At 40.8% G+C, this 27547-nt stretch overlaps 1 protein-coding gene across 1 annotated transcript in view; it reads right to left on the reverse strand.

Moving 5' to 3' along the window:
• The window catches only part of FREM2 (FRAS1 related extracellular matrix 2), a 166617-nt gene that overhangs the window by 55827 nt on the left and 83243 nt on the right, over window positions 1–27547 (reverse strand). The window contains exons 5-6 of the mRNA XM_077867971.1: window positions 23005–23130; window positions 15221–15472 (exon numbers count right to left, since the gene is read on the reverse strand). Coding sequence (XP_077724097.1) covers window positions 15221–15472; window positions 23005–23130 — 378 coding nt within the window. The remainder of the gene's footprint in view (window positions 1–15220; window positions 15473–23004; window positions 23131–27547) is intronic.

Consider the following 27547-nt stretch of genomic DNA (forward strand, 5'->3'; position numbering starts at 1 on the left):
CAGAAATGATTTGCAAACTAAAAGATAAACCCTAAACCAAGATGGTAAAAATGTAGACATGATTTCTCCTATGACTGATTACATTCAGGTAAAATGTGCTCAGTAACATATAGGACTCCTAAGAAACCACCTTGTTTTATCATTCAGACTTGTGTTTTGGTTTTAATTTATAAAGAATCAAAAAACTAATTTTTTAAAAAAGTAAAATTAAAAAATAAAGCCATAGGGGCAACTGGGTGGCTCAGTCTGTTGAGCGTCCAACTCTTGATTTCAGCTCACGTCATGATCTCAGGGTCATGAGCATAAAGCCTGTGTCGGGCTCCGTGCTCAGTGGGTAGTCTGCTTAGGATTCTCTCTCTCCCTCTCCCTCTGCCCCTCCCCCATTCATGCTTGCTCGCACTCTCTTTCTAAATAAAGAAAGAAAGAAAGCCACATCCCCTCCTAGCGTATCTCTCCACACATCCTGAGTTGGGATGGAGGAACAGTCATGGCTGAGATATGTGACCTTAGTGGTTAAAGGGCAGCTCAGAGAGGAGGTCAGTAATGGAATCGGGCAGCTAAATAAATGGTTTTTATGGAGAAACTTAAAAGCCAATTCAAGGCTATTAGGGTTCAGATAAATATAGTGTCACTTAGAAGCTGTTGAGCATCTATAATCTAACAGCTAAATAGAAACTGGAGCAGATAGAGTTGTCCAGAGCAATGGCAATGCTTCTTTGCAACCTTTAGGTGGGAGACTAACCATTGGTTGTCAGAGATGGACTTCAGAGAATTCAAGTGAGCTGAAAGGTACACATTTTTTCTTAAAATGTACACATTTTGTTCTTATTTTAGCATTTTGTAAACACATGAAATGTATTTTTTTTAATAAATAGAGCTGTATTCTCTTTTGGCTTTTTTTCGTATTATAAAAAGTAGTAAATAATGGTAAGAATATTAAAGGTAGCCCTGGTCAGTCTGCTCTCTCTAGGCATTCATCCAGTCATCTATTACATATTTACTGAACACCTATTATGGACTAAACGCCATGCTCCATGCTGGCCATACTGATGGAGACACAGCCCTTGTCTTTGAAGAGTTTCTGGTCCCATAATTGAAACAGAAGGTCAGTTGCACTGTTGTCTTGACAAGAAGAATAAGGCTAGCTAAACATACGGGTGTTCTAAGTACTTTACATATACTCACTTACTGATTCTTCATTACAGCCCTGTGAGATAGGTGTGATCCTGAGAAAATTGAGTACTGACAGGTGATCTATCTCCTAAGACAGAGCCAGGATTAGACACCAGGAAGCATGGCTTCTCAAGCAGATAGTCTCCATGCATGAAGCAATTATGCTACCTGGTTTTGCTAATTACTGATGTTACAAATTATATCCATCTCCTTGCTCATTCTTCCCATCTTAAAATTACCATAAATAATCTTTCCCTCAATACTGCCACACCATAGTTCCATAGTTCATAGCCAGAAGCACCACTATTTGATCTGAGAGTTTTTCCTTTCTTCCTTTCCCTTGAATAATAACTTAAGAGACTATCCATTATCTTTAACTTTTCAGCTCCCATTAACACTGAAATTGTTGGTACATGGCTTCATCCTCCAAAGCATCCAGTAATCTTCTCTCCAAGTTGACCGGTGCCCTAGTCCTTGCTAAATCCAACTGCCTATTGGGCATCTGTGTTCCTTCTTCTCTCTGTAGAATTTAAAGCCATGGACCATACTTGTCTTCTCTTCCTGAATCTCTTTATCCTCTTCCTTCTGTAATACCACTCTCCTCTGGTTATTCTCTCATCTTTCCCCTGTTCCTTAATTGTGGGTGTTTTTCTTTTAAAGGACTAAAATAAGAAAATGGCCATTAGGTGTTCAACACATTACCTACACAGTAAGTACAAGTTAGTGCTAGTCAGTCATTATTTTTATTAGTAGCTGGATTTTGAGGCATTGATGGGAGTTAGCCAGGTAAAGCATGAGGAGGTGGAGGGGGAGGATGTCCCAAGCAGAAGCAGCCCACAGAGCTTCACCTGTTTAGGCAGAGCATTTAGTATGAATGGTACACTGCCCAGGGTGAGGAGGTGGGGGCAGGGTGGTAAGGAGAGAAACAGAAAGTAATGGCCAGGCCATAGAGGACCTTGTGTGCTAAGCTAAGACGTTAGAACCTTAGCCTAGAAGTTGTCATGGAGAGGTAGGGTCAGTTTGTTTTCTTTTAATAGAGAAAGAGAGAGAGTGAGTGTGCCAGTGTGTGTCGGGGGGAGGGGCAGAACGAGAGGGAGATAGAGAATTTTAAGCAGGCTCCACACTCAGTGCAGAGTCCTATCAGGCTCCACCTTACCACCCTGAGGATCATGACCTGAGCCGAAACCAAGAGTCAGACATTTCACCAGCTGAGCCATCCAGGTGCCTAAGGTGTGCTCCGTTTTAAGAAGGGGAGGGCGTGATAAAATAAGCATTTAGGGGGTCTGGAGGATGGATAGGCTAGGGGTGGGCAGATTGGAAGCAGGGAGACAAGTTCATAGCAACTGCAGGAATCTGGGCAAAGTATGAAGCTGGCTGAACAAAGTGGCTGGCTGTTCAGCTGAGGAAGACAGTAAGGATACGGTGTTCAAAGATAAAGGAGGCAGAGTTAGGGATTTGGGGTGGGGGTGAGAGGAAGGAGTCTAGCACTGGTAGAAATGCTTATCAAGATTAGGAGCACAGGAGAAAAACCAGGAGGTAAGAACTACCTCCCTACTCGTTTGTGTTTTCCTGATTTGCTTTGATTTCTTTCGGAGGTTGAGTCACCAGACCCAGGGTAACTAGTGTGCCTCTAATACTTTTCCCTTACTGTTTCAAAGGAAAAGAAGATGACTCCATGCAGAAGTAAATTATTGGGTTTTCCATAATTACAACACAAGGGTTTGTCAGTTTCTCTCTTCACAGAAATGTCAAGGGATGCAATGTTTTGAACAAAGTAAAGAAGGTCTCCTCAGAGAATTAATCACACATCTTCTCCTGCTAATAGTTTATTTGTCCCCTGAGTACATTGAGCTGGATCCAGTAACAGTGGTATTTAGACATACCGACATTTTAAAGAACTTCAAAATATGCATTCTGGATCAGTGTCCGTTAAAACACGCTCGTTAGATTCAGTGGGAAGACGGTGATCCTCTGGGAAGAGGGTATAAATTCTGTGTCTCTTTCAGCCCCGATGCATAGTGTAGATAGCATTTCATCTGTTCACTGAGCTATATACACACCTTGCACCCTCAACCTGCAAGGTGTAATATCAGCCAACCATTAGCCATATGGTATGGTATTAGCCATACCATTTACCACTGTATCTCATATTTCTAGGATATCCCCTTGCAGCAGGGAGAATGTGAAGTTCTCTCTGGCCTTGGCTTTTCCAAGCTTTCTCTGGCAATGAGTGTGGTCTTGAAAAGTATCCCTCTGAATAAATGTGATTCTTGAAGAGGAGGAGGTGGAGGCGGAGGAGAAGGAGGAGGACAAGGAGGAAGAGGAAGAGAAGGAGGAGGAGGAGGAGGCAAGAATGAGCTTCTTGTTGATATTTTCAGCCCAAAGCTTTAGCTTTGTGATGTACTTCCTGGGAGTGTGACACAGGCTGTTTGTGAAACACCCTCAGGGAAATTGAAACAGATATATTGCAGCCTGAGGGGGTGTAAAAAGAGAGCTCTTTTTCTCTCACAATGCCTATATTCTGACTATTCAGACTTTTTAAAACGAGCTAATAATGCTCTACCTACCATTTAATTTATTTTCATAGGACTGTGTTTAAACTCGGAGACTGCTGATCTTGTCCTGTGACTTGGCTCATTCCCAAATGTGTGGTTGTCTTCACAATGGAGAGATTGTCACAGCCTAAGGGGACATGTGATAATGCACATCAATTTGGCAGCTGCCAACTCGCCTGTCTTCTCAGGTCTTTGTGTGGAGGAGACCTAGCCTTTCCGGAACCGAGGCCACACTGGATGCTCCTTTGAAAGCTCCCATTACACGGGGAGCCCAGTCTTACCATTTGCCATGTTGGATCTGTTTGTCCCCATACATTGGGCCTGTCTTGTTTACCACCGTGTCCTCAGTGCTTTAGGGAGCACCCAGCAGTTAGTAAGGTGTGATAAATATGTAAAAGTGAGGACAGGACATATCTTCTGTTGCTTTTACCCTAGGACAGCATCTGGCATGTTAGAGATGCTCAGCAAATATTTAAAATAAATACGTGTATGAACATATATGATGCAAATATGTGTTTCACTATGACAGGATGAGGACCATTTTGTCAGAGAAAGGATGAAGAAGGTATTTATTTCCCTTGACGTGTGAAGGGAAATTTTTAGTTGTAATTTTAAGTGCTTCAAATAAATGGCCTAAAGAAAAGAGGTAGTTTTGGTTTTGCTATCTTTTATATTCCCAAGATAGATCATTATTGTGGTTACTTGATATAATAGTGATATAGTTCACTAGCTTTATCAGATAATATCACCATGTTCTTTACCAGGCAATCTTGTCTAGGTCAGCAGTAAGATTCTTTGCATCATTTAAGGGAAGATTTAAGGCTAATTACAAGAAAGGTATGTATAAGATTTATAAACTAGGAATAAAGGGAGAAAAAAGATCCAAATGTCTGCTCCAGTTAGAACGAACACCTGCTTCTTAGGGAGTTCATCAAACCTATCTGTATTGGGGCACCTGGGTGCTCAGTGGTTGAGTGTCTGCCTTTGGCTCAGGGCGTGACCCCAGGGTCCTGGGATCGAGTCCTGCATCGGGCTCCCTGCATGGAGCCTGCTTCTTCCTCTGCCTGTGTCTCTGCCTCTGTGTGTGTGTATATGTGTGTGTGTGTGTGTGTGTGTGTGTGTGATGAATTAATAAAACCTTAAAAAATAAAAACAAAACCTATCTGTACCCTGTGAAAGATCACACATATCCATAAAGAGAAAGGAGGTACACAGAGAATGTGGTGACCCGGTAAAGAGCCCTAATTCCAGGAGAATTGCTTCTGGTTGGTGGCAGGTTTTATAAGGAAACAAATGAACAAGATTTACATTTCTACAGTGACCAATGAACTAGTAGAACAACGGTGTCAGAAAATAGTACATATATTCTAAAAATTTTTTCTTACTTTTTCCTTCTAATACCATAAAAGGAGATACTGTTGTCCATTTAAAAATGGAATTTATGGGGATCCCTGGGTGGCGCAGCGGTTTGGCGCCTGCCTTTGGCCCAGGGCGCGATCCTGGAGACCCGGGATCGAGTCCCATATCAGGCTCCCGATGCATGGAGCCTGCTTCTCCCTCTGCCTGTGTCTCTGCCTCTCTCTCTCTCTGTGACTATCATAAGTAAATAAATAAAAAATTAAAAAAAAATAAAAATAAAAAAAATAAAAATGGAATTTATGAAGTGTGTTTTCCACAACAGACCACAGGTACATATGCCTTGTCTGGACTTAGTGAATAAATCATCATGCCTCTGTGAGTTCACTGTAGTATTTCATAGACTCTGGCCTCGCCTTACATCACAGGACGTGAAGGTCAAGTCTTTGAAGTTCTGCCTTTGGCCAAGTTGTAGCTTTGAGTTGTAGCCAAAATGCTTATTGGCATTTTCTTTGTGCGTTATGATTTCAGTAAGAGGAGGCACTAGACCTCTGTATCTGGCAAATAATTGGCAATTTCTGATGCTAATAATAGCATTTATTAAGGGATCTTTTGTAATTTCAACCTCTCATGTTGTTATTGTTTTTATTGTAATATCTTTTAGTAATTTTAACCTCACAAAAATCTGAAGTCTAGTATGTGAAAAGCCACTTTTCAGATTTATGTGATTTTTAGCACATAAAGATGTGACTGAGATCTTGAGGTTTCTACAAACGGTTAGTGATCTACTTCCAGGGTTTCAGTGATAATAAATCAGCAATATTTATCCTTTGATGTCTACAAGATGGTATTACATGGCCAGCACCCACTCTCCTGTGTGGAAGAGATGAGAGGCATTTAATGTTACTGTGAAAAATAGAAAACAAACAAAACACAGCATTCATTCATTCATAAGGACTTGACTAAGAGAGTCCAAACCCGATCCTTCAGAAGTGGGCAGATTGCTAAATGATGGAGAAAAAGCAGTGCTGGGGCATCAGGGTGGCTCGGGGATTGAGCGTCTGCCTTTGGCTCAGGTCGTGATCCCAGGGTCCTGGGGTCGAGTCCCACATCGGGCTCCCTACAGGGAGCCAGCCTCTGCCTCTGCCTGTGTCTCTGCCTCTCTCTGTGTGTCTCTCATAAATAAATAAATAAATAAATAAATAAATAAATAAATAAATAAATAAATTTTTATTAAAAAAAGAGCAATGCTGTTCCTCATCAAGTTGAAGTACCAGAAGGCACTACTATGGTTTCCTAATGATCCTTGGAATTAAAATTGGTAAAATGTGAACCTGAATAGTTTATATACAAAGTTCACGCCTAAAGCCTGTACTGTCAGCATTTCAATTATTCTAGGATTCTCAGGTGCTGTATACATACATATAAGAGTACATAGCTTGTTTCACCTTGTCATGTTCTCTATTAAGATACCTCTTACTATCTTTGAGTAGTACATGTAGAATCAGAAGGCAGTTGTGTATAGTCCATGAGGTGGGCAGCTGAATGGTCAGTGCCATGGTCCCTCCAGTCTGCCTAGCTAGATGCTTTCCAGCTATGTGACCCTGCGTAAGTCACCTAACCACTCACAAATGATCAAATGGACGCATAATAAAACCTCACTTGTAGTTTGTGCATCTGTGTGTAAAACGAAATAATTCAAGCAAAAAGCTTAGCACACCTAAGAAGATGCTCATGTCAGTTATTATTATTTTATGACATCTATGCTATCTATGAAGCCCTAAGAAATAAAGACACGAGTTAATTTAGTATTGTGACCAGTATGGTCCTATTCAAGATCAAAATCTTAATGTCTTAGAACCACCTTAGCCAACCACATGCCTGCAGATTTACACCTCATGCAATTTAAGAGCTTATTTCTGGGCAGACTGCCCCTGTGTCCCGGCCTGATTCCCTGTGCTCACTTTCCTGTGAGCCACGAAGGCATTCTTCAATGTAAGTTATACAAAATGATTAGCTGGTCTCATAAAGAGCTCTGGAGCCTCTGCATCTTCTGGTAACAGTGGTGAATGTTTTCAGGTGCCTAGCAGGAGAGATTCAAGTGGCTGCTTGCCAAGTGTGTGTGTGTGTGTGTGTGTGTGTGTGTGTGTGTGCAGTCGAACCAAGCTCTCATGCCTTTCCTTCTGCGATCAACAGTTTTTAAAAGACTAAGGGAGTTCACAGCAGTATAGCAGCAAGGTCGTTTAGAACTACTGGCCAAAACCGGTTGAGTCAAATGTACTCCCATTGCTAATGAACTCCCTTTGGACTCTAGCTCATGTGCCTTATTTTAAAACATGCCCCTGCACCTCAGCCTACCGTGCAGCTGTTCCGTGCTTACAGCTGGCCTCTGGGCTCTGAGGCCAGCTGGGTTCAGAATTAGGTAGAGAGGACCAGGAATAGGGACCCGGAGGGTCCCCTCACTGGAAGTCTCACGTCTCGGGACCCTCCTAACTCAGATTTAGTGAATGACTCACTCATTCACATCCACAAATGCTCTTTTTCTTACTTTCTCCCACTCATGCATTTGTTAATAATGAATTAAGCCCGTAATTTCGCACACCTGCCAAAACCATTATAATTTTAAAAAACGATATGAAGTAACTTTTTATATAAAAGGGCTTAGGGATCCCTGGGTGGCGCAGCGGTTTAGCGCCTGCCTTTGGCCCAGGGCGTGATTCTGGAGACCCGGGATCGAATCCCACATCGGGCTCCCTGCATGGAGCCTGCTTCTCCCTCTGCCTGTGTCTCTGCCTCTCTCTGTGTGTGTGACTATCATAAATTTAAAAAAAATAAAAGGGCTTAAATTTAACTGAAAAGTTATATAAAATGAGGGAACTAAACCGCACCATTTTAAAGTTATTCTTTTTAAAGATTTATTGATTTATTTGGGGGGTGGGAAGGGGCAGAGGGAGAGAATCTTCAAGTAGACTCCCTGTGAGCTCAGAGCCAGATACGGGGCTCGATGCTGCAATCATGACCTGAGCCGAAGCCAAGAGGCAGATGCTTAACCAACTGAGCCACCCAGGAACCCCAATGTTAGTTATTTTAAAAAGAGGCAATATCTAAAACCAGTTTAAAAAAGGACCTAAAAGGGAACTTACTGTTTGGCAACTCCAATAATGTGCTTCATTTTGCACATTCCCACAATTTTCTTGTTATATAACAAGTGATACTTAATGACTCATCTGCAACTAACAGCCCTCAAATCTGTATATTAATATTTAGTAGACAGATATTCTAATAACCTTTAATGATTCTACTTGCACACCTAAACTTATTAGAAACACGTGAAATTGTACTGCTTAGTGATTTACGCTTTTACCCTCTCCTCTCTTTCTTATGGGTCTCATGTATCCTTCTGCTTCCAATTATCACCATCAGGTGGGCAACTGTGCATGTAACACAAATCCCTAACTCCAGCTTTGTTGGTTCTGTATTTATGGAGTCCTACTGCCCAGGTTCACTGGTGAGAACCCATAATGAACTTGAACTTGGTGTATTTAAATAGAATTGATACATTTTAATAGCATTTATCATCTTCTTGAAATCACCTTTCCCTTGGCCAGTTCCCTCACCTAACCTCCTATAATACATGGGACCTCCCTTCTTTGAACCTGTCGAGTACATAGTTTTTTTAGAAACTTATTTTTTAAGTTTCCCTCCTCCCTTCTCTCTGCGGGTGTTTTTAGTAGCAATTTGTTTCCTTGCCAGCCTCACTGTCTCACTCTATGCTTTTGGTTCTAATCCTGTTCACTTCCATGCTATCGAATTTATAACCTCCCAACACAGCTCTGATTTTTGCGCTCTCTTTTCAAACACTTCCAGGTGCTTCCTATCCAATAAATTCAGAACTCCTTATCACATTCAATGGCACCATGGGAGGCTTCAAACCTCTTTCTCAGACTCTATGCTCATAATGATGCACACCTCTCTTTTCTTTAGTGAGGTTTTAAAGTGCTCTCATACAGATCATGTTCGGGCTGCACAAAAATTCTGAAAGTAAGAAATTCAGGTGATAATATCCTCATGTTTCATTTGAGGAAAACAGACCTGAGAAGACAAGTGGATTAGTCAAGATTCCTTGACTGAAGAATATAGCAAAGTGTATGTATAGCCTGGGTCTGAGAGTTGACCCATGGAGTTGAGCACTCAACCTTCCTCAGAAAGGCACCCTGGTCAAACTGAGTGGTTCACTGGTCCTAGAGCCCTTCCCTCCCTCAAGGTTTCACTTATGTAATTTTGGAATACTTTGTTCTCCATTTACCTGAGTACTTTCTGCCTGTGAAAGCCCCTCTCTGTACCGCCTCTGACTCACAGAGCGATCACGTGATTGCTTCTTAGTCTCCCTTTTACGGTTTCAGATTATTATTATAACAAATGATTCTCATGTAACCTTTTATGCAGCACTTAGTTTTGTTTTGTTTTTTTTTTTTTTTCTTTTCTACCAAATAGACTGTAAGCATTGTGAGATTCTGGCCTATGTCTTAAATGTCTCTGTAGCTCCCTACCTATTGCACTTTGTGAATGCACAACAAATATTAGCTGTGTGTGTATATGATACGTGGGACTCAAATTTTTTTAGATGGTGGGATATTTCATTTATTGTTTTATGTTGTTGTTTTTGAAGTGTAGAATACCTACAGCATTGTATCTAGAATCCTTGCCATGTGGAAAACCCGGTATAATCTTTATCATTCAGTGCACTGTGGCAATACCTTTCACTCACTGAACCTCCATTGGCATTCATTAAATCCTTAGCATCACCAACTCTTTTAAATAGTCTGCTAATAGCTGCAATGAATTAATGATCTTGAGCAGTTAGAGACTCATTTTCCCATGTCTTGATTTTTAATATTGTTCTAACTCAAGCATACTAAATCAGAACGTAACCTTGTTTTGTCAAGCTGTTACTTCAACAGAATTTGGCCCGATCCTTAAAATGACTGGTCTGGCTTTGCTGAATTGGAGCTTACCTTAATGCAAATAATACCGTTAAAGAAGAAAAAGGTTGGTGACTGGGTCTTGAAGCTTGGCACAAATGAATAAAACATATTTCACCCACACGCTACATACCACAATGTATTTTTCTAGTATTAGAAGTGGTTTTTTTCTCTAAAGTAGTCCTGCTGTTGAGAAAGCTTTTCTGACGCCAGTAAGCTTTTGAATGGCACTAAATTGAGTTACATTTACCATAGTGCTCACCACGCTGCCTCTGCCATGTCCCTGGACTCATATCTAGAATGGTAATTTGTCCCAGGTGGTCAAGGAAGGCAGCCACTTTAGCTAAAACCCCTGCAGGTTGTCACATAAAAGCAGAAAATGGATTTGGCTCAAATGTTCCTTAATTAACTTCCAAAGACTGACAGCAAAGATGACTGCAATACTGTTAGCCTGGACTTAATACCCTTCCCAATGAACAGGTGCCGTAACCACTACTGAAGTACTGAGAACAGAAGACATTCATGGAGGATGCTTAGAGCCGCACAAAATGGCAGCATTATTCTTATGTCTGTGTGTAGCTCATGTGCAAGTCCCTTCTGAACACAACGAAGCCTTTAGCTGTTTCTTAAAGATTCAACACAAATTTGGCCAGGTGAATTTTTGCACTTTGAGCCTCTGTTATACACTCAAACCCTTGGTGGGGATCTTCTGATACTGGGACCTGTATCCACAAGTGGTCCAGGTCTTAATCTTCCCTCTGTACAAAAACATCACTTCATAGCTTTAGTGAGGAATAATCTAGCTTTGGACAATCAATTCACTTTTTAAAATTCTGATCGTTCTGTGTTACAAAGTTCCAAACACTATTTCTTTTTAGGGAATGGTTAGATCATTTGTCACCTGGTGTACCCATTATCACAGGAACAGACACAGCAACCAGAGCAAAGAGTGTTGTTAGAAAGTCAGGAGGAATGTTTCATCCCGGTTATGTAACAGGCCTGAACATATTCCCTATTCTAGTTACAACTTATGGTGACTGCAAGATTGCCTACCCTCAGAAACAATACACTTCCCCTCCCTACCAGTGTGGACCTATATTTATTCTTTTCTAGATTCTATGACAATTTGCCTCCCTTCGGTTGTCATTAGGTATTACTTATATTTTAATCCTCTTGATGATTTTCAGGATTCATTATAGCCTAGTGATGAAGCACATTAAATCTGAGCGAAATAGACCTAATTTTAGGACATATATCCAACACTATACATCTCTGTGATCCTAAGCAATTTTCTTAGCCTGAGTCTAGTTTTTCCATCTGCCAACAGGAGGAGATTGGGCTTTGAGATTTAACGGGATAGATCATGTAAAGTTCTCGGTACACAGCAAGTGTTCAGAAGTGATAACTGCTCCTTTGTATCGATATTGCAGATGCATGAAATCAGACTTTCTCCCCATTAAACCAGCATTCTTTCTTTTCTCCATGATGAAAGTACTTTCTGGCTAGCAGTATTGTTTTCATTTATAAACTACGTATGGGACAGGCAAAACACACTTATAAGACGTCAACTTCTAAAATGAAAAAAATATAGGTAAAATTAGTATCCCCATTTTATTGATGGAGTATTAGAAACATGAATAAAACTTGACCAGACAGCTAGTAAGATATGAAGTATTCCAACAAAGATGACTACAAAGCAAACTCCTCTTAAATAAACTTTGGATTTATTTTTCACATTATTTTTAAAAATGAGTGAAATATTTGCATGTTGAAAAAAAATCCCTCAAATAGACCTGTTAAAAATTTTCAATGAGCAAGAGAAGTTAAGATAATGATGTAGCTTGTTGCATGCTAGATATTACTGATTTATAATGCTTTATAGCACTTAGACACTGAAATGTGTTTAATTCTTAGATTCTTTCTGGCATTTTCTTTAGTGGGATTTCATACCCTTATAGAGACTACCTTCCTCTTCATTGTTTCCATTGTCTCCTTAGCATTTGTGGAGTGCACTCTTGTTTTTTAAAATAAGAGAAATGAGAAAAATATGCCCATATTATAAATAATACAAGCACTACTTTTGCATGTCCTCTTAAGCAAACTTCTTCCATAATTTTATTATCATCAACAGAGACAACGTGCAACAATGTCTCCAGTGCATGACTACGTCTGTCCTAATCTTCAGACCCGTATCTCCATTCTCCTACTTCATGTCCAGTGTTTTGAAGCTGTGCAGGCTCTTCAAACTAACCCGTTCTAAAAGAATCCATTGTTTCATCTCTAAACCCATTGTTCCCCTGTTTTCCCTAGCTTGGTGAACTGGACCACTTTAATTTGACTTCCCTAGCTCGAAACCCAAACATTCTTCAGACTCTCCAGTCCAGTCAATGGCCAAGTCATGCCCACTCTTTCTCAGCAGCATCTCTCGGATGTATCCTGGGCCCTTCATCCTCATACAACCACCCTGTTCAGGCCACTGTCACCTGTCACCTGCATGTCTCCAATAGTCTCCTGAGCAGTTCAATCTATCCTCTACATTTTAGGCAGGGCAGAGTGATCTTTATAAAATGCAAATCTGATTTTGTCATTCTACTTAAAACCTGTTAGTTGTTCCCTATTTCTGTTTCACTAATAATATACAACTACTCTACACTGGTCCTCTGAGACTGACCCCTTCCCCATTTCTCCAAACTCCTTTGGGCTCTGTCAAAAGATTTTTGCTCCATCCACACTTCCAGTCCCCTGGATGCATCGCATGCCCTTAGTTAGCCCCTGCACTTGAGAGTTGCTCCCCTAGAAAGCTACTTTCCTTCTCTCTTTCCTGGGGCACTCTGATACTATCTTCAAATTTTAGCTAACACATCATGTTTGGGTTTTTTTTTTAAATATTTGTCCTGTTTTGTTTTAATATTTTATTTATTCATGAGAGAGAGAGGCAGAGACATAGGCAGAGGGAGAAGCAGGCTCCCTGCAGGAAGCCCAATGCGGGACTCGATCCTGAACCCAGAGATCACAACCTGAGCCAAAGGCAGACATTTAACCACTGAGCCACCCAGCAGAGCACTTATCACATTTATTTTATGCATGCCTCTTCACCTATTTGTGTATCCCCAAAGTGGGAAAAGCCCACGGGTTTGGAAGCTGTGGTTCTCTTGTTTGCTGTTGTACCTAGCGGATGCTTGAACAGACGTACTCAGTTCACATGTTTTTGAATGAATAGATGTACGCAGGAGTGGATATTGGAGTCTCGCAAGGTATTGTTGAACAAATAAATGCATATTCATTAAACAGCAATATTATATTATCCAGAGATTCCATCTCCTGAGTTACTGCAAAGAGTCTTTAAAACGGAAATTTTCTTCTCCCAAAGCTAAATTTGTGCTGTACATTATTAAGCTAAAAATGTTTACATCCTTAATTTTAAAAAAGTTAGGTTAACAAATTTTGAACCTCTTTAAAATACAGGACACCATTTTATTTGTGAATAGGTAATGATGCATGTTTTGGCGAATATTTCTTTTTTGTGAATGCATTCAATGTGTATTTGCCTAGTTTCTTCATTACAGTGAAAGCTTTCTAAGGGCAAGGAGTCTTTATTTGTTTTTCTTTCTGTTATCTTTAGAAACCTTGTGGTGCTCCCCACAATGCAGGACATGAGTGAAAGTTGAATGATTCAATAAAAAACAAGAGATTCCAAACCAAAAGTATTTTGCCCCGATGCAGGAAGATTAATGGTGTACAGTAGCAAATATGTACTCTAGAAACATTTTGACTCATGGAAGAAGGGTAAACACATTTTCGTTTCCATATTTCTCTTCATATTTGTGTGGAGAGGTTATATGGTAGATGTATTAAGAGGACTTTCTTTTTCTTTTTTTTGAAGATTTTTATTTATTTATCCATGACACACACGCACACACACACACACACACACACACACACAGAGAGAGAGAGAGAGGCAGAGACACAGGCAGAGGGAAAAGCAGGCTCCATGCAGGGAGCCTGATGTGGGACTCGATCCCGGGTCTCCAGGATCATGCCCTGGGCCGAAGGCAGCGCTAAACCACTGAGCCACCCGGGGCTGCCCTAAGATGACTTTCAACAGCGAAACAGAGAGGCATCTTGTTAAGTGATGATAATTAAGGTCAGCTATAGTATATTGGGGAGTACATAGTGGATGTGGGAGATATTACTTGGCTGAAGGACACTAACTCTCTTACTCGAAAATTCTTTCTGGCTTTGAAAGGTAGGCAAATGGTAAAGATAAAGATTAGCCAGATGAAACAAAGAGAGTGTTTTCTGTTGTCTGTCTTTTGTACTTTTGCATGAATTCTTCTCAAAAGAGAAAACTCAAGGCACAAGCTATTTCTTTTTTTCCCCTTTTTTTCATGTTTTATTTTTTTAAGTAATCTCTACACCCAACATGGGGCTCTGACAACCCCAAGATCAAGAGTCACATGCTGTTCCCACTGAGCCAGCCAGGCACCCCATCAGGCACAAACTATTTCTTGACCTGGGAAGATTAAGTAAGCCCTTCTGCTCCTTTTTCTATTTCAAAAGTGGAATTATTTTATGGTAATTGAGTTTCCCTCAGGAAAAGGGGTCTAGGATAAACCCCTCTCCTTTTTGGAGCAGGGAACTATCTGTTGGCTTTAATTTTCCATACATTTATTACTTTTCTAGTTATTCGTGTAACAGCCTTGTTGGATGGCTTTCTTTGTTAAACAAATTAGAATACTGAGAATAACATTGCAAAATATAAGCTTTTAAAAGTGAGACAAAACAAAAAGGAAATAAATTAATAAACTTAATAAATTAAGTTGAATAAATTAAGTTGATTAAATTAAGTTGATTACAATTGCTTTGATTCTTCCTCATGAAATCGGAAAAGTTTAACCACCTACCAGTAAATGGCATTGTAAAATAAAACTACAACACACGTAAGTGTGACTTTTGCCTTTTTAAAACATTAAATCAAAAAAGACTAATTGATTGATGCAGCCAACTTTGAAATTTAATCACACTGTAAAACCAAGCATAAAATATACATGCATGTTATGATACCTTTACACTCCCATTTGTCTGTCAGAGGTTGTGCCTCATGTTGGTCTGCCTGGTAGGAGGAATAATTTTCAAGTACTTTTTAGTACTTACCATCATCTTTGTCAGGGATGATTGTAACCTGAGTCCCTGGGAACTCTGATCCAATCCTCCCTCCCATGGGCATGCTCAGAAGGACATGGAATGTTTCCTCCTCTTCATACAGGGAGTCATCAATAACAACGATGCGACACATTTTCTCGTGTTCATCTTTGTCAAAGCGGATGACACTGGTGTGGTCCTCCGGCCTGGATATGTAGTCTGAATAGGACAGCACTGATGTTGGTACAGTTCCGCCTGCTGTTCCTGGGGGCAGAGAATGCGAAAGGTGTTTATGCACCACAGGTTACATGGCTGTTTCCAGAAACAATTATTTTCTTTTTTTAATTATTATTTTTTATTGGAGTTCAATTTGCCAACATATAGCATAACACCCAGTGCTCATCCCGTTAAGTGCCCCCCTCAGTGCCCATCACTGTCACCCCAATCTCCCACCCAACTCTCCTTCCACTACCCCTTGTTCAATTCCCAGAGTTAGGTGTCGCTCATGTACTGTCACCCTCTCTGATATTACCCAATCATTTTCTCTCCTTTCCCCTTTATTCCCTTTCACTATATTTTATATTCCCCAAATAAATGAGACCATATAATGTTTGTCCTTCTCGGACTGATTTACTTTACTCAGCATAATACCCTCCAGTTCCATCCACACTGAAGCAGATGGTGGGTATTTGTCATTTCTAATGGCTGAGTAACATCCAATTGTATACACAGACCACAGCTTCTCTATCCATCATCTTTCGATGGACACCGAGGCCCCTTCCACAGTTTGGCTATAGTGGACATTGCTGCTAGAAACATCGGGGTGCAGGTGTCCCGGCGTTTCACTGCATCTGTATCTTTGGGGAAAACCCCAGCAGTGCAATTGCTGGGTCGTAGGGCAGGTCTATTTTTAACTCTTTGAGGAACCTCCACACAGTTTTCCAGAGGGGCCTCCCCAGTTCACATTCCCACCAACAGTGCATGAGGGTTCCCCTTTCTCCGCATCCTTTCCAACATTTGTGGTTTCCTGCCTTGTTAATTTTCCCCATTCTCACTGGTGTGAGGTGATATCTCCTTGTGGTTTTGATTTGTATTTCCCTGATGGCAAGTGATGCAGAGCAGTTTCTCATGTGCATGTTGGCCATGTCTATGTCTTCCTCTGTGAGATTTCTGTTCATGTCTTTTGCCCATTTCATGATTGGATTGTTTGTTTCTTTGGTGTTGAGTTTAATAAGTTCTTGATAGACCTTGGATACTAGCCCTTTATCTGATTGGTCATTTGCAAATATCTTCTCCCATTCTGTAGGTTGTCTTTCAGTTTTGTTGACTGTTTCTTTTGCTGTGCAGAAGCTTTTTATCCTGATTAAGTCCCAATATTTCATTTTTGCTTTTGATTCCTTTGCCTTTATAGATGTATCTTGCAAGAAGTTGCTGTGGTCAAGTTCAAAAAGGGTGTTGCCTGTGTTCTCCTCTAGGATTTTGATTTATTTTTTATTTTTATTTTTTATTTATGATAGTCACACACACAGAGAGAGAGAGAGAGAGAAAGAGAGAGAGAGGCAGAGACATAGGCAGAGGGAGAAGCAGGCTCCATGCACTGGGAGCCTGACCGTGAGATTCGATCCCGGATCTCCAGGATCGCGCCCTGGGCCAAAGGCAGGCGCTAAACCCCTGCGCCACCCAAGGATCCCTCCTCTAGGATTTTGATGGAATCTTGTCTCACATTAAGATCTTTCATGCATTTTAACTGTATCTTTGTGTCTGGTGTAAGAGAATGGTCTAGTTTCATTCTTCTGCATGTGGATGTCCAATTTTCCCAGCACCATTTATTGAAGAGACTGTCCTTTTTCCAGTGGATAGTCTTTCCTGCTTTGTCAAATATTAGTTGACCATAGAGTTGAGGGCCCATTTCTGGGTTCTCTATTCTGTTCCATTGATCTATATGTCTGTTTTTGTGCCAGTACCACACTGTCTTGATGATCACAGCTTTGTAGTACAACCTGAAATCTGGCATTGTGATGCCCCCAGCTATGGTTTCCTTTTTCAATATTCCCCTGGATATTCGGGGTCTTTTCTGATTCCACACAAATCTTAAAATGATTTGTTCCAATTCTCTGAAGAAAGTCCATGGTATTTTGATAGGGTTTGCATTAAATGTGTAAATTGCCCTGGGTAGCATAGACATTTTCACAATATTAATTCTGCCAATCCATGAGCATGGAACATTTTTCCATCTCTTTGTGTCTTCCTCAATTTATTTCAGAAGTGTTCTATAGTTTTTAGGGTATAGATTCTTTACCTCTTTGGTTAGGTTTATTCCTAAGTATCTTATGCTTTTGGGTGCAATTGTAAATGGGATTGACTCCTTAATTTCTCTTTCCTTCAGTCTCATTGTTAGTGTATAGAAATGCCACTGATTTCTGGGTATTGATTTTGTATCCTGCCACACTGCCGAATTCCTGTATGAGTTCTAGCAATCTTGGTGTGGAGTCTTTGGGGTTTTCTATGTAGAGTATCAGGTCATCGGTGAAGAGGGAGAGGTTGACTTCTTCTTTGCCAATTTGAATGCCTTTAATGTCTTTTTGTTGTCTGATTGCTGAGGCTAGGACTTCCAGTACTATGTTAATAGCAGTGGTGAGAGTGGACATCCCTGTCGTGTTCCTGATCTTAGGGGAAAGACTCCCAGTGCTTCCCCATTGAGAATGATATTTGCTGTGGGCTTTTCCTAGATGGCTTTTAAGATGCTGAGGAATGTTCCCTCTATCCCTACACTCTGAAGAGTTTTGATCAGGAATGGATGCTGTATTTTGTCAAATGCTTTCTCTGCATCTATTGAGAGGATCATATGGTTCTTGTTTTTCTCTTGTTGATATGATCAATCACACTGATTGCTTTACGAGTGTTGAACCAGCCTTGCATCCCAGGGATAAATCCCACTTGGTCATGGTGAATAATCTTCTTAATGTACTGTTGGATCCTGTTGGCTAGGATCTTGTTGAGAATTTTTGCATCCATGTTCATCAGGGATATTGGTCTACAATTCTCCTTTTTGGTGGGGTCTTTGTCTGGATTTGGAATCAAGGTGATGCTGGCCTTATAGAACGAGTTTGGAAGTATTCCATCCCTTTCTATTTTTCAGAACAGCTTTAGTAGAATAGGTATAGTTTCTTCTTTAAACATTTGATAGAATTCCCCTGGGAAGCCATCTGGCCCTGGACTTTTGTTTCTTGGGAGGTTTTTGATGACTGCTTCAATTTCCTCCCTGGTTATCGGTCTGTTCAGGTTTTCTATTTCTTTCTGTTCCAGTTTGGGTAATTTGTGGTTTTCCAGAAATGCATCCATTTCTTCTAGATTGCCTAATTTATTGGTGTATAGCTGCTCATAAGTTTTTAAGATCGTTTGTATTTCCTTGGTATTGGTGGTGATCTCTCCTTTTTCATTTGTGATTTTATTAGAGTGTTTTCTCTTTTGTTTTTAATAAGGCTGGCTAATGGTTTATCTATCTTATTAATTCTTTCAAAGAACCAACTCCTGGTTTTGTTGATCTGTTCCACAGTTCTTCTGGTCTCTATTTCATTGAGTTCTGCTTGAATCTTTATTGTCTCTCTCCTTCTGCTTGGTGTAGACTTTACTTGCTGTTCTTTGTCCAGTTCTTTTAGGTGCAAGGTTAGCTTGTGTATTGAGATTTTTCCAAATTTTTGAGGGATGCTTGTATTACGATGTATTTTCCTCTTAGGTCTGCTTTTGCTGTATCTCAAAGCTTTTGAATGGTTGTATCTTCATTCTCATTAGTTTCCATGAATCTTTTTCATTCTTCTGTAATTTCCTGGTTGACCCTTTCATCTTTTAGCAGGATGGTCTTTAACCTCCACATGTTTGACTTTCTGCCAAATTTCTTCCTGTGATTTAATTCTAGTTTCAAAGCATTATGGTCTGAAAATATGCAGGGGACAATCCCAATCTTTTGGTATCAGTTAAGACCTGATTTGTGGCCCAGTATGTGGTCTATTCTGGAGAAAGTTCCATGTGCACTTGAGAAGAATGTGTATTCAGTTGCATTTGCATGTAAAGTTCTGTAAATATCTGTGAAAGCCATCTGGTCTGGTGTATCATTTAAAGCTCTTGTTTCTTTGGAGATGTTGTGCTTAGAATATCTATCGTTTGTAGAAAGCACTGTGTTGAAGTCTCCCAGTATAAGTGTATTATTATCTAAGTATGTCTTAACTTTAGTTATCAATTGATTGATATACTTGGCAGCTCCCTTTTTAGGGGCATAAATATTCATGATTGTTAGGTCCTCTTGTTGGATGGATCCTTTAAGTATGATATGGTGTCCCTCTTCATTTCTTACTACAGTCTTTGGGGTAAACTTTAATTTATCTGATATAAGGATGGCTACCCCTGCTTTCTTTTGAGGACCATTTGAATGGTAAATTGTTCTCCAACCTTTTATTTTCAGACTGTAGGTGTCCTTAGGTCTAAAATGAGTCTCTTGTAGACAGCAAATAGATGGGTCTTGCTTTTTTATCCAATCTGAAACCTTGCATCTTTTGATGGGATCATTAAGCCCATTCACGTTTAGAGTTACTATCGAAAGACAGGAATTTAGTGTCATCGTAATACGTATTCAGTCCCTGTTTTTGTGGATTATTTCTTTGGACTTCCTCTTTCTTTTATAGAGTCCTCTTTAATATTTCTTGCAGAGCTGGTTTGGTGGTCACATATTCTTTCAGTTTCTGCCTATCTTGGAAGCTCTTTATGTCTCCTATCCTGAATGAGAGCCTTGCTGGATAGAGTATTCTTGGCTGCATGTTCTCATTTAGGACCCTGAATATATTCTGCCAGCCTGTGGAGAGGTCTACTGTTCATCTACTATTTCTCCCCATATAAGTTAGAGGTCTCTTGTCTCTTGCTGCTTTAAGGATTTTCTCTTTATCTTTGGAATTTGCAAGTTTTACTATTAAATGTCAAGGTGTTGAACAGTTTTTATTGATTTTAGGGGGGGAGCCTCTCTATCTCCTGGATCTGAATGCCTGTTTCCTTCCCCAAATTAGGGAGGTTCTCAGCTATGATTTGTTCAAATACACTTACTGGTCCTCTCTCCCTTTCAGCGCCTTCTAGAACCCCAATTAAATGTAGATTTTTCCTTCTGAGGCTGTCATTTATTTCCCTTAACCTTTCCTCATGGTCTTTTAATTGTTTTTCTCTTTTTCCTCAGCTTCCTTCCTTGCCATCAACTTGCCTTCTATGTCACTCACTCTTTCTTCTACCTCATTAACCCTCATCGTTAGTACCTCCAGTTTGGATTGCATCTCATTTAATTGATTTTTAATTTCCATATGATTAGATCTAAATTCTGCAGTCATGAGGTCTCCTGAATCCTTTATGCTTTTTTTCCAGAGCCAACAGTAGCTTTATGATTGTGCATCTGAATTGGCTTTCTGACATCGAATTGTAATCCAAATTCTGTAACTCTGTGGGAGAGAGTATGGTTTCTGATTCTTTCTTTTGTGGTGAGTTCTTCTAGTCATTTTGCTCAGTGCAGAGGGGCTAAAAATGAGTTGTACTGGAAAAAGGAAGAAAAAAAGAGAGAAAAAGAAGAAAAAACAAACCAAAAAAGGAAACCAAGAAAACAAAAACAAACACACACAAAAAAAGAAGGAGGGGTATCCTGTGGTTCTATGTACTGTAAATCCCTTGACTTCCCCTGGAGCTTTCCAGTGCTGCTTGGTCAAGAACTTGGTCTTCCCCTGTCCTTCCAGCTGGTCTTCTAGGGGCAGAGACTGCTGTGCTGAGTCTCAGGTGTGTGCACCTGGGGGAGCTGCCCTGCTCCCCCACCAGGTGCACGGCTCAGTGGGAGCTGTCTATCCTGTGAGGCCTCTGTTCCCTGGCGGCCCCTCTCTGTCCCAGGTACAGGGTGATACCAGGAGGGACAACCACACTGGCGGCGGCCAGCTCTCCAGCCCTGGAGTCAGCTCCTGCAGTAACTACCATAACTCCCAGTCCGCAGGGGCCTGGATGCTCCCGGGGCGGGGGGCACTGATCTGCACAGCTCAGGGCACCCCACGGCAGGAGCGTCCTCGCTGTCCTGTGCCCTCCCACTCTGCCTGTCCTCAGGGAGCGCAAGATGCTGGGCTGTGTCCCCTGGCCCCTGGGCTCCGGCCGCAGACCCTCCCGCAGAGCCCCGCCTGGGCTGCTCCCGGCACACTGGGCACTCCAGCCCTTGACTGTGTTCGGCCGCAGGGTCAGTCGCTCTCCCCCCGGTGCACTTCCTCTGTTAGTGACCCCAGAACCTGGGGGCCCCACTGCCCCTCCTGCGGTTCTGCCCGAGTTCCCTGCTAAGTTCCTTTCCGTCCAGGAAGAATCTGGTGGGGATATTTTAAAGTTCCTGCTTCTCCGGGTCTGGGCTCTCCTGTCCCAGAGGCTCTTCCCGCCTGCCCTCAGCCTGGCTCCTCTCGGCCCCTCTCCCACTGGATTTTTTTAATTTATTTTTTCCATCTTCCTACCTTATTAGAAGCACGAACTTTTCTCACTGTAGCATTCCAGCTATTCTCTCTTTAAATCTCAGGCCGAATTTGTAGGTTTTCAGGATGATTTGAAAGTTATGTAGGTAAGTTGGTGGGGACAGGTGACTTGGGGACCTACTCCTCCACCATCTCGCAGCGCCCCCTAACAGTTATTTTCATATGCAACATCTTCATGTTCAGTTCATATATATGAACCTCCTCAGAAATTGCAATAGTGCCTATGTACTGTTTCAGCATCTTGAGTCATCTACACAGTGGTCTCAAACATACAAAGAATATCACATTTCAAGTGTTTTCCTCTCTACTTCCTGCCACTGGACATTCAGTAGAAGACAATATTACAAAATAATAGCACCTACAATTCCAATGCTTCCCGTGTACAGGCAAAGTGCTAATAAGCACTTTTATATGCATTACCTTCTTAATCCTCTCAACACTCTAGTACAGGCTACACATTGGAGGTTTACAGAGGTTACACCACTTGCTCTAGGACCCAGAGCCCAAGGTGACCCTGAAGTCTGTGTTCCCGACCACACTTTCTTCCTGGCTTTCAACTCATGTAACTACACTAATGGGACTTATCACGATTGTCTCTCAGATATCAACCACATATATGACCTTTTCTTTTACATTCTTCGAAAATCTACCTGTTTCTTAGAAAGATATTATATTAATGAATATTATGTATTAATTTTAATTTTGTATCGCATAAAATCACCTTTCAGAGGAGGCTTACCCAATGAGCAAAAGAAATATTTTCAAATTCAGAGGCGGCTTACCCAGTGAACACAAGAAATATTTGAAATCAGAGGAGGTTTCCTCAATGTACAAAACAAATATATGGAAATTCAGAGCTTCAAACTAGTTTGAAATTAGTTTCTTTTCCTTGGGTATATATTTCTCTGCTTCTCTCTCTCTCTCTCTTTTTAAAAAAGAATCCTCTGCTACTTGATTGAGTTTGGGTGGAGGAAGAAAACTTCAATTTCTTGCACCCCGAACAGCTTTTATCATCACAATAAGTAACCACACAAATCAGATATGTTTTGATAAGTAACAGCAGTGCTCCCAGGCCTTCTTGAAAGAGGTCCTCAGCAGTGTAATAGTGAAGGAAGACTTCTGGATAAATGCTTTTTTTTTTCACCTTATGAAAACTGTAATAGTAAAGCACACCCCTCAAGGCATAATGTTATGGTTTCCACATGTCAAAGAGGCTTATATATACATCTCAGGGTGGCGGGCGCAGTTCAGTTCTTTGGTAAACCGACGTACCTTGTTGTGTGTAACAGATCACCATCAGCTCCTGGCTCACGTCTCCACTCCTCCTAATGGGAATGAACAGCTCACCGACGTCTTCTTCAACAGAGTATTCAGACTGGGGAATAAATACAGTTGACTCTAAGGAGAAAACACAATCACAGCCACTATTGTTTTTGTCAGAGCTTCGAGCAATCCTATGCAAATTCAAATTGCTCTAACTTTTTCCCCTTGCATATTCTTTTAGAATAAAACCGAGTGAGGAGGAGAAAAGGGGAGCAAAAGTATATATAAAGCATGCAGGCTCTGGGCAAGTGAATTCTTAATCTTGAAATAAAATCCAAAGTGGCTTTTAGCTCTACAAATTGCTTTTTTTTCTCAATGGGCTCTTGACAAACTTCCTTTAAAAGTAACTTTGTTCTTTGACATAGATCACCACCTTCCAATGATATAGTCAAATTTAAGAGGCAGAAGAGATGTCAGGGTCAGCATGTCCCACCTTGTACTTTACACATGAAGAAGCCTGGGTGCAGAGAGTTGAACTTGTTTGCCTACGCTTCTTACTAGATGAGTTGAAATTAAAATTTAGATCTCATAAAGTGGACTCTAGTACTCTTTACATCAAATTTGTTCCTTTTGAATGATTAATGATTAAAAATATAATAATGCATTATTCAACACTTGATTATTTTTTGTTTGGCTTGATTTTTAAATAGCAGTTCCTTGGGCACCTGGGTGGCTCAGTTGATTAGGAGTCTGCCTTTGGCTCAGGCCCTGGGGACTGAGTCCCACATCAGGCTCCCTGCTCAGTGTGAAGCCTGCTTCTCCCTCTCCCTCTGCCCCACCCCCTCCATGCTCTCACTCAATCTCAAATAAATAAAAAAAATCTTAAAAATAAATAGTAGCAATTTCTTTAGAATTCATAAGTCTATTAATCAGCTCTAAGGAACATACCTTTGGTATGTCCTTCCTCCCCTAGAAAAAGAACAGTAACACATAGTATACAACATTGTATTTATATAATAAGTCTCAATGATTCATTTTTAAGGTAGTTGAAAGACACACTAGATAATAAAAATGGCATAACTAAATTGGTGAAAAATACAGCTCAATGTAAAGGTATGTTGAGTTTGGTAGAACATTTAGCTTGATAAATTGACATGATAACCCACAAACAGACACTTTGGTGACTGTGAGTCTGTTTCACTGAAAGTCGCACAGACACTTAGAAAATGCTTCACAGTTATTTTTAAAACAGCAAGCCATACTGCTTTTGATGATTACAAAAGACCATTAGACAGAAGTGCTCAAGAGGGTCCATGATCCATCCTCTCCACCCTGCCCTGTGCCCCAGTTGCTGACTAATATGAGCCACATCAAAGATTTCCCTTGTGCTCTGGCTTCCAGTTGGGTCAGCCAAAGGGGAGCATGGGCAGGACTTGGAGGTCAAAAGTAGAATGAGGTCTGTGGCCTTCATTCCCCTGGCTCCTTCAGGGTTTAGGGCTGGCCACACCCTTTCCTCCCCAAGTAAAGGGCCCACTGGACTCCCTCGCTCACTCTTGGGGCTCAGCTAACTTCTTCTCTTGCCCTCAGGCCTAGAGGTGGTAATGGTGCCTTTTCTTACTAGACTTTAGTATGTTTGGTGGTTTCCCAATCTTTGCCTTTGCCTTTGTAAATAGTCATATTATTACATTCTTTTTAAATTACTTGAATTAATTTAAATTTAAATCATTACATTTAAAGAATTGAATGTGTCATTTGTTTTCTTCTGAGATTCTGACTGATAGACCAATTTTAAAAATAGTACTATTAAAAAGCCAAAAAGGGTGGATACAAGATTTTATGACTAATTATTCATTTATCAAATAGATTGGGTGACTTGTACTTGCCACACACTCCTACTAGGCAGAGGAGATATGGAAGTAAGCAAAATCTCTGGTCTTAGGGGGTTTTCATTCTAGTTGGGGGTGGGGAAGAGGAACAAAATAAACAAATATACAAGAATGTATAGTATGTCAAGAAGTAACAAGTCATATGAAGAGAACAGAGTGTGCTGCAGGGCACAAAGGCCAGGGCAGGATATGTGCCATGGTGGGCCTGTGTTATATAGGTAAGTATCTCTGACAGAGTCACATTTGAGCTGAGATTGCAAGGTGGTAACCAGATGCCCTCCATGAATGACTTACAGAAGAGAATTCCAGGCAAAGGAATGAACAAGTGAAAAGGGCCTCAGGCTAAGTTATGCCAGGCGTGTATAAAGAATGGCCAGGAGGCCAATGTGGCTTGAGTAAACTGAATAAGTAAGAAAGGGCAAGACATGAGACCAGTGAAATGGTGGGTGGTAGAAAGATGGCTTGGTGCTTTCAGGATCACTGGGAGGACTTTGGGTTTAAATCAGAGTAAAATATTATGCAAATAATCAAAGATTACCCAATGGGATGAAAACACACAATGGTTATTCAAAGTCTGCCATAGCAAAGGAGTCAGCCATCATCACTTGTCTTTGGCAGACACTCAAAGGCAGGTGGAGGAGTTGTAAAGCTTTATAGTGGAATAAAGGAGAGGCTGCAAGTGTGCCTTGACAAGAGGCTGTCGGTACAGGGAAGCTGTGGGCAGGCTAACTAGAAGTGGGGCATCCTATGTGACTAGTTACAGGTACACATCTGGTTTCTCTGGTTGGTCTTCAGCTGAAAACGAGGACAAAAATGAGGGAAGCTCTCAGTTATTGATCAAATTTTGACCATTTGAGGCTGATTGCTTCAGAGGCTGTGGTTTTGCTCCCCAGTTGCTGTAGACTGTGCGTCAGAGTTGTATTTTAATATGTGGTCTGTCCACTGTCTGTGTGTATATTTATCCATCTTTCAATATAAAAGCATGAGAAGTCTTTGAATATGGGGATACTGTAACTTGACATATTTTAAGAACATTATTTTTGGCTCTTGTGATATAGACATTGAAGGCCAAGAGCTGGCAAGGAGCTTAGTTGGGAGGCTTTGCAACCATCCAGGACAAAGATCAAAGAAGACTGGATCAGGCGGTAGCAGCAAAGCTGATATAATATGGTTGTGTCCAGGACATACAAAGGAAGAGCCAGAAGAGTTTTCTTTTCTTTTTTTTTTTTCTTTTAAGATTTTATTTTTTTATTTATTCATGAGAGACACAGAGGCAGAGTCACAGTCAGAGGGAGAAAGCATGCTCCCCGTGGGGAACCCGATGTGGGACTCAATCCCACAACCCTAGGATCACAACCTGAGCCAAAGGCAGACAATCAACCACTGAGCTACCCAGATGCCCCCCAGAAGAATTTTCTAATGGATCAGCTGTGGTATGTGAGAAAACAGAAGAGTCAAGAGTAACTCCAAGTTTCTTGACCAACTAGAAAGATGAAAGTGCTGTTTATAGAAGTGGAGGAGACTGCATGAGAATCAGATTTATGGGTGGATCAGGAGTTCCATTTTGGACATATTAAAATAAAGATTTATTATTTATTTATTTATTTGTTTGTTTGTTTGTTTATTTGAGGTGTCTTTTAAATATCCAAGGTGAGATATCAAATTCGCCAGTTGGGTATACAATCCTGGATTTCAGTGGATAGGTCTAGATTGGAAGGATAAAAGTGGGAGTTACTGGCATGTTGTATATGAAGTCAGAATAAAATTATTTAGGGAGGGACTGTAGATAAAGAAGACAATAGATCCAGGAACCAGCCTCAGGGCATTTAGAGGTCAGAGAGATAAGGAAGACTGACCAAAGGAGGCTGAGAGGGGTCCCAGTGAAGAGAATAACCAAGGGAGTGTGGATAAGGGAGGCCAAGTGCAAAACATGTTTATAAGATACAGGGACCGATCAAAGGTTTCAAATGCTGTTGACAAGTCAAGAAAGTTGAGAATCGATCATTAGATTTGGCAAAGTGAAGTCACTGGTTATCTTTACAAGAACTGGCTCAGTGGAGCAGGGGGACAAAAGCCTGAAGGAATGGGAGAGAAACCAGAAGACAGTAGGCTGTTAATGGCAACAGAGTGACATCTGGAAATATCTTGTTTATTTTTAACACGAGGTTTTGTAAGGGTAAAATTACTCCCACTATTATGAAGTAGGATTTTACCAAACATAAAATTTCAACATAGAAATGATCAAAGCACTTCATCAGAAAAAATACACAGAGTGCCATGGAATATTCAAGTCAGGTGTTCAATGAGTTCCAATGAGTTTCTTCATTAACTAACGGAAATGCAGTCTGGTATCACTTAGGTCATTTATTCCAACAGCATTAGTATAAATTTCACAAAAAGTTTTCTTTCTTTATTAAAGTTTGCTGTGGACTGAATGTATCCCTTGAAATTTATACATGGAAGCCCTAACTCTCAAAGTTATGCTACTGGAGGTGGGAATGGTCAGGAAGTAATTAGGCTTAGATGAGGTCTTAAGGGTGAGGCCCTCATTTGGGGATTAGTATCCTTAAAACAAGAGGAAGAGATCTCTCTCTTTCTCAGTCTTTCCACTCACATGCACCAAAGAACCACATGTGATCACACAGCAAGAAGGCAGCAGACCACAA

This window comes from Canis aureus, chromosome 24 (assembly GCF_053574225.1).
Source record: "Canis aureus isolate CA01 chromosome 24, VMU_Caureus_v.1.0, whole genome shotgun sequence".
Lineage (NCBI taxonomy): Eukaryota > Metazoa > Chordata > Mammalia > Carnivora > Canidae > Canis > Canis aureus.